The 12,094-nt window shown below is 53.1% G+C and overlaps 1 protein-coding gene across 7 annotated transcripts in view; it reads left to right on the plus strand.

Annotated features, from left to right (window-relative positions):
* Window positions 1-8,129: 8,129 nt before the first annotated feature.
* The window catches only part of CUX2 (cut like homeobox 2), a 208,576-nt gene continuing 204,611 nt past the window's right edge, over window positions 8,130-12,094 (plus strand). For 2 of the 7 annotated variants that reach the window (XM_048514220.1, XM_048514222.1), the window contains exon 1: window positions 8,132-8,276. In XM_048514220.1, coding sequence (XP_048370177.1) covers window positions 8,214-8,276 — 63 coding nt within the window. In that variant the 5' untranslated portion in view covers window positions 8,132-8,213. Of the gene's footprint in view, window positions 8,277-8,395; window positions 8,655-9,622; window positions 9,744-12,094 lie in introns of those variants that run through there. The other 5 variants (XM_048514218.1, XM_048514219.1, XM_048514217.1 and 2 more) reach the window with 5 other exon arrangements.

The raw sequence follows: 12,094 nt of genomic DNA on the forward strand, positions 1-12,094 counted from the left end.
CCCTCACATCTAGAGTTCTACACACAGGGGTGTTTTTTTTAATGCAGGGGCACGCCTTCCCCACCTGCGCTTTGAAGTATTAAAATCCAAAGGTCGAGCAGCCCATTGGCTGCGTGCAGGACTTCGTCCTCCGGCCAAGCTGAGACTCTGGATCTGGGCCTTGCAGATCCAGCGCTGAAGAGCTCCGTGGCTGAGCGTTTGGCATCCAGGCGGCCCAATAGGAAAACTAATTAAAGATCATGTGCTAATTGTTGCCAGAAGACAGCAGAAATAAGGAGAAGCAGCTGGGAGGAAACCATTTGACATCTGCTGCCTGCTGACAGGGAGCTGAGCGAGCAGGGAGGGTTTTGGTGATGAACGTGGACCCCTTGACCCAGGCGTGGGGACAAATGCAGCGGGCTCGTGACACTGAGGCATGATGGGAGCACAAAACAGAACAGGAAGAGATTTTAAGAGGGGAAGAAGAGCCCTGCTGGGTCAGAGGCAGCGGTTCACCTGACCAGCCGCCCATTACTCACAGTGGCCATAGGGGGTGCTTTCAAGTCCCCCCTCCCCACAACAGGCAACTGCCTCTGGACATGGCAGTTCTATTTGCCATCATGACTAATAGCTGTTGAGGGACCTCTAATCCACTAATTCATCTAAACCCCTTGTAAAGCCCTCTAAGCTGGTGGCCATCACTATATCTTGTGGCAGTGAGTTCCACAAATTAAAGTTGCATGGTATGGAGGTGTGCATTTTTGGGGTCTGTCCCAAATCTCCCGCCCACCAGCTCACCAGGTCCTCCTCTACCTCTTGAGCACCCTCTGACTTTCCCAAGTGATGCAGTGCATCCTTTCTCCAAGAAAGGCAGGTCCACATTCCTCTCCTCAATCCCTTCTTCATTTTATCCTCACAACCAGCCCTGTGAGGTAGGTTAGGCTGAACCAGAGTGGCTCATGGGTCAGAGTGGACTCTAACCACTATACAACATTGCTATTTCCCAGTCCCATATCTCAATCCTTTACTGCTTAATGGCCCTTTTGTCTTTGGTTCTTTTTCTGAGACGGAGGGCTGAGAGCTCTGTGTGAGAATATCTCACGCTTTATGCCAACTGAATTCTTGCTCCCTTGAAGCCTGCGAGGCTGCACCAGAACCACCAGGTGGCGCTTTTGGCCAACAGGCTTGACTGTGCTGCGTGGTTAATACCAGAGCCCCTTGTCAATTATTAGTGCCGTTACCAGTTCGTGAAGGAAACAAACCTTGCAGAGGTGAGCCGATCCCAAAGAGCTCAAGTAAATCACCTGCCGTAATAGGCTGCGACATTAACAAGCAACAGCTTAAATTATTCATCAGAATGCAAACAAAACAAAAGCAAAGCCCCAGTTAAACCATTTAATAACCAGCGGATGGAGGAATGTTATTTCTCCTTGAGATAGCTGGGATCCTGGTCTCAGCAGGACTTGTTGTTTGGCAGGGAAACACCTGGAGGTTTGGGGGTGGGGTGGGGGACCCGTTCACAGTTAAATACCTGTTAACAATTAAAATCCCCAGTATTCTAAACAGTCTGATGGCGCCATTCAAACATATACAATAGTAGGGCTGTCAGAGGGGGAACAAAACGAAGAATAACCATTGAGGTTCTAATGAAGGAAGGGAAAAGAAGAAGAGTAGTGGTAGTAGTAGTTTGAATTTACACTCCACCTTTCTGTCCTATAAGAAGAACCAAGATGGCTTGCACACTTCTTCTCAAAACCCCACCCACCCACCACAGACACCTTGTGAGGCCGGTGAGGTCGAGAGAGTTCTGAGAGCTGTGACTGGCCCAAAGTCACCCAGCAGGCTTCATGCGAAGGAGCAGGGAAACACATCCAGTTCACCGGATTAGAGTCTGCCACTCGTGTGCAGGAGAGAGGAATCAAACCCGGTTTGCCAGATTAAACTCTACTTGCTCTTACCCACTACACCACGCTGGCTGTCATTTAGAAACAATAAATTCAATAATAAATAAATCAAGGGGGGAAAGTAAGGAAAAGGGGGAGAGGGACGCAGTGACGAAGGGAGGGGGAACTGCACCCAAGGCATGAGTTGCCTGCGTGCCCCTTCCCGCCCCCAAAGCGCCCCTGCCACACCACGCCTCCACCCCCGACACGTGACGGCAATGGCAGTGCCTGGGACAAGCTGCCCCGGACATCCCCATTGGCGCTACGCCTCTGGAGGGAGGCGAGCTGTATGGAAACTGTCCCTGTCCTCAACCATAGGCCCTGCGGAACTGCAACAGGCCCCACAAGGCCTGGGTCTCACTACACAGAGAGTTCCACCAGGCCAGAGTCAGGCAGACGGATGGTTCTTGGGCCAGGAGCCACCAGTCAGTTGTTTCCTGCTGAGCATAACACTCAGTAAGGGTATATCAGGAGAGGCGGCTCAACCATCCCAGACCATTTAGGGCATAGGTGTCAAACTCGCGGCCCTTCAGATGTTATGGACTACAGTTCCCACCATCCCCTGCCAGCATCATGCTGGCAGGGGATGATGGGAACTGTAGTCCTGTATCTGGAGAACCTTGATTGGCCCTGTTAGGGCTTTAAAGGCCAATTCCAAAACCTTTACTCTAATTTGGTTCTCCATCTGAAGCCAGGGCATCTGGTGAAGCACTGGCTGGATACGTGCCCTCCTCTGGGTTTCTGTCTGGACCCAGGCTGCCTCATTCTAGACCAGCTGGAGTTTCCAGAGCAGTCTCAAGGGCAGCCCTGCACAGACCAAATTGCAGTAGTCTAAACGGAAGGTGACCATTGCATGGATCCAGTCATGTAGCTACAACGGGGTGGGGGTGGGGGCGCAGCACCCTGGACGCTCGCCATTGGTGTCACGGGGGGGAGGGATTGCCTTCCCTAGTCATAGTTCTTCAGAGCTCTCCCAGCCCCACCACCTCACAAGGTGTTTGTTGTGGGGTGGGGGGAAGGGAAAGGAGTAAGCCCCTTTGAGTCTCCTTACAGGAGAGAAAGAGGGGATATATACAGTGGTGGGATCCAAAAATTTTAGTAACAGGTTCCCATGGTGGTGGGATTCAAACTGTGGCGTAGTGCCAAAGGGGCTGGGCGGGGCACAATGGGGGGCGTGGCCAGGCACTCCGGGGGCAGGGCATTCCTGGGCAGGGCTGGCCCAGCAGGGCAGCGCTCATGGGATCCTTAGTGGAAGAATGCAGCATGGCCTTGAGCTGCCATGCTGCCTTGAGTGCAGCTCCTGCTAGACTGCTTCAAGTTCTGCAGCTACTGCTGGGAGGGGGGGGGAGGCATTAACTAAGGCAAAAATCACGTGGCAAAATCACCCATTAGTAACCCCCTCTTGGCACACACAAATAATTAGTAACCTACTCTTGGGAACCTGTGAAAACCTGCTGGATCCCACCTCTGGATATATATCCAACAGTCCTCCTCAGTCGGAATCTGGTGCATACAAGGACCTGTTGGGTTCCTTCTGCTCCAAGTGGCTGTGAGCTCTGGTGTGGGTTTTGCCATCCGAACTATTTGCTGCTTCCTCACAAGCTGAGCTGATTACCCCACGCCTGAATTCTCAGCCCCTCCCCAAAAGCCCCACCAGTGCCATCAGGGCTGTTTGTATTTGCCATAACTTTCTTTTTTTTTAATCGTTTATTTAATTTTCAACAAGAAGTATAACAATAAAATACTAGTAAATACAACATTACTGTCATTGGGATCATATTCATGGAAACATTCAATAACATTGAGGATATAACATATGATTCCTAGTTCTTTCTTGTTCTTATATCTCCCTTTTCTAAGAATCTCATTTTGATCCCTTAACATATAAGTTATTTACAATGTTTATGAAAGGTAATTCTAGATGTAATTGGTTCTTTCAAACAATTTATTTCTGTGCATCGTTCATCCAGTCCTGAAATGTGAGCAGTAATGCAGAAGGGCTCACTAACGGATGAGCCAAGCCATTTTTTCCTGTCTTTTGGTCAGTGCAAAAGCATTCCCATTCAAAGGTTTCAGCTTTATCTGATCTCAGCCTTAAAATAATTGGAATTCTTCAAAGAGTTGCTGGATTTAAAATAGTTTTTTTCAAGAAGATTTTCATTGTTAAAACGCAGAACAAAACTAAACCCAGTCTGGGTTAGTGGATTTTCTTGGCTATTGGATGGAAAGTCATGTCTGCTTTCGGTGATTTCGAAAGGTGCCCAGCTTCTCAGTGGGGGTCACCTGAGACCAGCAGCTCTGCAGGTCCTGTTCACACACACCCTCCTTCTGCCAGGATCTGTGTTTTCTCAGTTCTCAGACCCAACTTCCAGAACCATCCTTGGGGAAAAGTCCACAGAGCACCTGCCCAGATTCTCACTGGGAAGACTGAACCCTTCCAGACAGATTTCCAGTGAAATTGAGCCATTCCCAATACTAAAAGCAGCAGTGGCATAGGAGGTTAAGAGCTTGTGTATCTAATCTGGAGGAACCGGGTTTGATTCTCCGCTCTGCCGCCTGAGCTGTGGAGGCTTATCTGGGGAATTCAGATTAGCCTGTACACTCCCACACACACCAGCTGGGTGACCTTGGGCTAGTCACAGCTTCTCGGAGCTCTCTCAGCCGCACCCACCTCACAGGGTGTTTGTTGTGAGGGGGGAAGGGCAAGGAGATTGCCAGCCCCTTTGAGTCTCCTACAAGGAGAGAAAGGGGGGATATAAATCCAAACTCTTCTTCTTCTTTAAAAAATAATATTGATGTGTATTTAAGAACAACATAAGCAAATCAAATAGCTACCAATTGATGAATTGGTGCCCAGTCACCAAATACTTCAAAAAATTAATTTGAAAACTCTCAGCTGAAAATAATCCCTTAACAACAAGATGACATTGAAGTTATCTGCAAAGCACAAAACAGTTGCTTAATAATGCTTGATTCGTAATTGATAATATATGGTTTCTGTCCCCCTTTTCATATTCTTTTGAAGTCAGTGTTGAAATGCAGAATGATTAGGTTGGCAAAATGTGGTGAATGGGATCCAATTCTTTTCTAGAATATGCATTTCCGATCTTTCCCTCCGCTTGCTTTTAATTTAATGAGATATTTTGGCATTCTGTCCACATTAGCCAATGGAGCTCCAGCAAGGAGGGTGATGAATAAGCACTCAAGAAGAAGGGCAGATTATACAGTTTCAGGGCTGCTACTAAAAAGGCCATGTATCTATAAAGCTAGTCCTGCCAGTCCAGTGGCATATCTGCAATGGGGACGGGGGTCAAATGACCCTGGGCGCACTGTCAGAGATGCCCTGAGAATGAAGCCCAACCAAGGATCTGGGGGGGGGGGGAGGGCAGGGCTGACCACCTGCAAAGAGGGTGGGGGAGGGGGGCTGGGGAGGGCTGCTCTGATGGACGCCATGGAAGCAGGAGCCAGCCTGCCGCTACAGGGCCTATTCGAACCCCCCCCCCCTGAGCCCTGCCCCTGAGCAGGGTGTGTGTGCCCCGGGGCAGCTGTTGTCCCCAGGCACCATTTCCCCAGATACGCCTCTGCCTGCCACGGGAGGGTCTCAGCTGCAGAGGGAATCTCTTGCTGAACTCAAAATTTGCCCAATTCCCTACAGGAGCAGAATGCTTACAGCTAAACTTGCCCAAACCACTATCTCAAACTGGGCTTAGAAATGAATCAGAAGCCAATCAAAGTATTTCTGCACATATGAAATACAGTATCTGCTTACTCCTGAATTTAGTCTGGCCTCAATTAGACGTACGAAATGTTTCTGAACAATCTCCACGGGCAGCCCCACGTACAGTACATTACAGCAGTCTAATCTAGTGCCACTTTGGGAAATTAATGCATTAATCTGATAACCAAATGTTTCTTATCCTTTTTAAAATTAGTATATAGGTTGGGATTTATTTAGAGGGGTGGGAGAGTTTTTTTTGTCGGCCAATCAAGATTTATGACCCGATAGAATGGCTCAGGGGCTATATTTAAAATTAAACTTCACACAAACCAGGGCATTTTAAGAGCGATTTAGGTTAGGTTATTTTTACGCTTCCTCCCAGCAGCAACGTTATCAACAGAGTCCACCTTCTTCGTTGAAAAATCTTAAATTAGACCAAGACACTTTGGGGGAAGGATTTATGAATTTTAAATTGTGCCTGTTAACCAACTCAGGTCCGGGGCTGAGACTGTTTCCAAACCAAGAGGAGGGTCTAGGATTGTGGAGGGAGGGCTTGTTTATCACCTGATAATGGGTAGGTGTGAATGTGTGATCCTAGGGCAGTGATGGCGAACCTATGGCACGGGTGCCAGAGGTGGCACTCAGAGCCCTCTCTGTGGGCACACGCAGAGTGCCCCCCCACATCTAGGCTGGCCTGGGCCGCTGGACTCGATTATTAGCATTAAACCTAAGACCTAGTTTTGGGGAAGTAGTGTAGGTAACCCTGTTAAGCGCTGTTAAACCCCACTGATTGTCATGCAAAGAACTAAAGCACGATCCTTTACCTGGGAGTAAGCTCAGTTGCTGGCAATGGGGCTTGCTTCTGAGTAAATCCTGCTAGGGTCATGACTCACCCATTGGAAGAGTTGCACGGTTGCTTCAAAGCAAAGCCATCGAAGCTACCACCAAGCTTACTCCCAAGTAGCGCCGCTCGCGAGCCAACCGTTTTTTTCTAAACTAAAACCTCAGTATTCAGGTTAAATTGCCGTGTTGGCACTTTGTGACAAATCAGTGGGTTTTGGGTTGCAATTTGGGCACTTGGTCTCGAAAAGGTTCGCCATCGCTGTCCTAGGGGAATCCCTTTCCCAAATCAGCTTCAGGGCTGGAGTGACTCGGAGGCTGAATGAGGGTCCAGGCTGAGACACCTGATCAGTGTAGTGTAGTTCACACATGTGAGCAAAGTGCTTGGCAGGGCGGAGATACCCTCGGGTGCTGCTGGCCCATCCGCAGAAAGGCAGGCTACAAATATTCAAATGAATGCAATCAGAGAGGCGACAGGCATGCTCGTCCAGAGACACCAAAGGCTATTCATGCACATGTGAACCAGTAAGCTACACCCCCACCCCGTGACTCTGTGGGGCAGCTGCCTGCAGGGCCTAACAGGAGAGGGGAGGAGGGGCTGCTTCTCCTGCTCCACAGACACCAAAGAGCCTTGTGTGACCCTGAAGTCTGAGGAGCGGAGAAGAGACAAAGTGCAAAAAGTAAAAACAAACCCTTGATTTTTTTTTCTTTTGCAAACTGCCTGAACTGGACGGGGCTAATTGTTGGGTGAAAAATATCTATCTATCTATCTATCTATCTATCTATCTATCTATCTATCTATCTATCTATCTATCTATCTATCTATCTATCTATCTATCTATCTATCTATCTATCTATCTATCTATCTATCTATCTATCTATCTCTAGATAGAGAGAGAGAGAGAGACAGACAGACAGACAGACAGATAGATAGACAGATAGAGAGAGATATTCTCAGTTGCTTTTTATAAATAGTTTACTAACTATAAAGGGAGGTTTACATGGGGATAAAATGAGAACTTTCCTGTTACACATCTACATGACTGTATGTTTGGTTACATCTTGGGACCCATCTGGTGTCTGGTGCTGGTGGTGGTGGGGGTGCTGAAGTCCTGCCTGCTCAAACAAAGAAACAGAGTAAACTTTGTAACTTCGGTTGTACGTGCTCACTAGCATGTCGGCCATGGCTATCTCAATGACCAATAGCTAATCAATAGATCAGGTCATAAACAGTGACTTCCGCAACTTGTTTACATACAGACCGTTAACCCTTTTATAGCTGAGTTGGGACAGAGACACTCGCAAAATCCCAACGCTACTTTGTCCACTGGGAGGGGGGGGGATTGTGAGGAGGGGGGGGGCCTTTGGGGCTCGAGGACAAAACTCTCCCCAGCGGCCGCAGGTGGCAAAACATCCCACCTGTCTAAGTTTTTTTTAAAGTCCCTCGGGCTGCCCCTGAGGTGCAGGGAGGTCAACGGGATCGCGCCCCGTCGCTGTCGGCAACAGCCCCCTCCAGCCCCGGTCCCCCCCACCCCGCCAAGAAATCCGCTCCACCCCGGATCCGGCAGAAGTTTGCCGGCCTCCCGCGCCCGCGGACTCCCCGCAACTTGGGTGCCGGTGGCCGGGCAGGGGTGGGGGCGCGGCGGGGCTGCACCAGGCAGGCGGGGGGGGGGGGGGCGCCTGCAGGCAGCGGCAGCGTCCGGCCCGGCGCCGGCTCCTCGCTCGCCCCCAAGATGGCCGCCGATGCGGGATCGATGGCTCAATATCGGAAGCGGCTGGAGCTGGGCCGGCTGCAGGTGAGGGGCGGGGGGGGGGGAGCGGGGGAGCGGAGAGGCGGGGGGGGGGGCGCCCGCGGGCTGGGCGGGGGGGGGGAGAGGGGGGAGGAAGGGGGGGTCTGCCGGCTGCTCCCGCCCCGCCTCCGCTCCCCTCCCCTCCCCGCCATCGATAGGTATCCGCGATTGATTCCTGGCCGCTGCTCTTTGTTCGGTTCCTTCATTGATCACGCGGCGGCGGCGGCGGCGGCGGCGCTGGCGAAGAGGCCCGGCCGGGCTGGCTGGATGGAGGCGCCGTCGGGCAGCCCGGGGCTGCAGCTGCTTCCGCCGCCCGCCTCGGAGCCCCCCGCCCGCCACGGCGCCCGCCCGCCCGCCGGAGCCCAACTTCTCCGGGCTGCCAAGGTGACCAGCGCCGCGGGCGGGCGGGCGGGCGGGGAGGGGGGGGGGAGCCGGGAATGGCGGGGGAGGGGGCACGGGACTGGACTGGACCGGGCGGCGGGCGGAGGATGCTGGACCCGGGCTGGGCGATCCTCCCCTCCCCGACGGGCTGCAGCGCTTCTTCCTCTCTCTCCCCCCCCCCGCAAAGTTTGCTTCCCCCCCTAGAGAGCGACCCCCGTTGCCGCCGCTGCAACTTCTGCCTCTCCTTGGTTGGGGAGGGGGAGACCCAGGTGAGCCCCCCCCCCAGTCGCCCTTCCCGTGCTCAAAGCTCTGCCCCCCGCCCGCCTGCCTGCCTGCCTGCCTGCCGGGCTGGGTCCCCCCCTCCCTTCGCCAGTGCGTCCCTGCTGCCGGTGGGCACCCCCCGCCTCAGGGCGCCTCTCTTGGCTGCCGGGGGAGGGAGGGGGGCCGGCGTCGGCGTCTGGCCCCACCGTCGGGGCACCTGGGGGCAGCCGTCCAGCCGGACCTTGCCCAGTCGGGGGGCATTTTCCCTGGCCTCGAATGCCCGCTTGGCTTGCCAGCATCCCTTCCCCACCCTCCAAAAAGCAGGTAAGAGCGGCGGCTGGCGGGGTGGGGGGTGCCAGCCAGAGTGGGCAGGAATGCAGCCCCCCTCCCAGCCAGGGAGAGCCCCTGAAGCAGGTGCTGTGATGCCCAGCCGGCCCAAAGGACTTTTGCTGCTGCGATTTGGTTTGGAGGGAGGGGCGAAAGTGGGGCTGGGGGAGAGTAAAGGAAAAACGAGACCCAGCCAGGTGGGAGTCCAGGGAGGAGAAGGGGGGGGGGTCACGTTGGGATTTCGAGGCCACGGCCACCATCCTGTGCACCCTTGCTGCTTATTTTCAACCCTGCTGAAGCGTGCCCAGACCCGGACTGCCCGTCTGGGGCTGCCCCCTCCTCGCCATGCCCGGCTTCCATGTTGTTTGCACCCCCGTGTGGGCAGCCAGGCGTTTGGAGGGCGCCCGCTCTTTATTTATGATTGACGCTCCGGAGCATCAGGCGTGACAACAGCGTAGCGGAGGGAGCCGGAAGAGAGTAGGTTCCCTTCCCAGCTGCCTCTCGGTAAGTTTTGGCACCGGAGAGAACTCAAGGAGCAGAGCAGAGCTGTGGGTATGTTGGAACGATTTGTCCCTGGATGCCACTTATCAAGCACCACCCGTCACCCCCTGTTTGGACTGTGGCGCTTCTTGGGTGGCACCTCTTTTCCGCTTCCCACAGCTGGCTCCTGATGTCTCGCAGAGGCCTCTTCGTGCGCGCATCATCTCCTGGCCAGGGGTTGGGGGTCTCTGGGTGCTCAGAGGGGTGGCGCTCTGAGTGGGTGGGCATTTCGACACCTTGGTGCGATTCTGATCTTCCTTGCTGCAGTTACGGCATTCAGGACGGCTGGAATAGCCGGGGCTGCAGGGCGCGATGACTGAGAGATGGTACCAGTTCCACAGGGGTCTTACCCCCAAATTTTAAATTAAGATTGGGTCCTTACTTGATTGGTACCCACTTGAGTTTCTGCAAGGGCCATTGGCTTAGGTGTGCCTCATAATTGATAGACTCATCCAGAGATGCAACAGGCACGTTGCATAGCGGGAGTGCGGTCTTCATATCAGGAGTCATTGTTCCAAATTATTGCACTCCACTCCCTCCCCAACAATGGAGGTCAGTTGGAAGGAGGTAAAACACAGAACAGTGACTCATTCTGGTCCGCAACAGACATGCTCCTCAAAGGGGAGATCAGTCTCCTGCATCTTTTGATTTGGAATTATTGCTCCAGGATCACTCTCCTGGTGGGAATGGGGCTGATTTACGAAGCCAGAGGGATGACTCAGGCAGAGATACAGTAGTCAGCCTCCATTGTGAATTGACGATTAAGTTCACAGGAGCCGTTGTTGACTTTCTCTCTCCTGGCATGTTTGCAGTTCTCTTATGGCAATCTATTGTGTCTCAATGTGAGTCTTTTCAAGTCAGTGTTGTAGAAACAGGGCCAGTGTAAGGTACAGAGGTTGTGTTAACGGTGTTGAAAGTCCCGTGAGATGTGCTTAGAAACTCCACTAGGACTGATGTGCAAATGTTGTGCAGTCTTGAAACGTTTCCATTTTGCTCAGCCGAGAAAACTAACGTACGTTGCACAGTGACTGCACAGTGGAGCACTTTCTTAATGCACTTCTGGCTGTGTGTTTTGTCGTTGTGGTTGTGCCCATGTGAGCTAGTCAGAGGCGTGGGGAGGGGGTGGCGCCCAGGGAAAAACTTGCTCTGGGTGCCCCACTTACCTGGCTGGGTGGGGCCGAGGGGTAACCAGTGGCGGCCCAGCCAAGTTATTCCTTCAGCCAGTGGAGGCTCCGCTGGCTGAAGGGGCAGTCTTGTGGGGCCGGGCCGAGGGGAGCGGTGTGGAGGCAGAGACCAACTGGCATGCGCCTGGGGACATATGGCCCCACACGTCCCCATAAGCACTCTGCCTTTGGAGCTAGTGCAGTGGTGGCGAACCTTTGGCACTCCAGATGTTATGGACTACAATTCCCATCAGCCCCTGCCAGCATGGCCAATTGGGCCCACAGTTCGCCACCACGGAGCTAGTGCATCTGATCTCGCACCGGCCATACCGGGGAGCAGGAAGTTAAGAGCCTGCAGGCGGTTGGCCCTTGCTGAATTCACAGCGTCTCCCTGACGGAACCAGCTTCTGATCAGGAGACTCTGTAAAGCGATCGCTTCCCACGCAGGGTGCATAACTGGATTGAGCTAAGCTGGAGCCGCTGCTCACTGTTGCTAGATGGCAGAGGAGGAGGGGGGTGCAGTTTCTGGGGGTATTAAATGGGCTTAAAAAGCAGCCCGCTTCGCAGGGGAGCAAGCAAATTCGAGCACGTTTTGATGATGCTCTGGTAGCGTAATGTATGGGCGGTTTGAGAATTTAATGCAGTTCATCTTTTAAGGAGCTTACTTGATGCAGCTGTGGGGCCCGGCCTCGGCATTTTCCAGGTGCTCAAGACTGTCGGTTTGGCCTGACTCTTAGCTGGCATTTGAGAGTTTGACGAGCTGGGATTATATCCGCTGCGAGGTCCTCGGGATGGGAGCCCGCCCGTTCCGTTGCGTCTGGTGCCACAGAAGCAGATGTGCACGTCTTTGGAGTGGGAGTGCTGCAGTTTAGCAAGAGACTGAAAAGTTTCCTGGCGGGTACGGATTTGGCATTGGGGAAACCTTGGGCCGGCGAGCCATTGCGCTCAGTTGCCGCTGAGCGTGCCGCTTTAATTTGCCAATGTTCCAACTGAACGGGCCGCTGTGTCTGAGTGCTCGTCTGGAAAGATCGGGAGGCGGTTTCTGATTTACGTTGAGAATATTCCTTGCTCAAGGGCTTGTGTGGTTCTCTCTCTGTGTGTGTGTGTGTGTGTGTGTGTGTGTGTGTGTGCATGTCTGATTTGTACTGGGAT

Source organism: Sphaerodactylus townsendi, linkage group LG13 (genome assembly GCF_021028975.2).
Source record: "Sphaerodactylus townsendi isolate TG3544 linkage group LG13, MPM_Stown_v2.3, whole genome shotgun sequence".
NCBI lineage: Eukaryota > Metazoa > Chordata > Lepidosauria > Squamata > Sphaerodactylidae > Sphaerodactylus > Sphaerodactylus townsendi.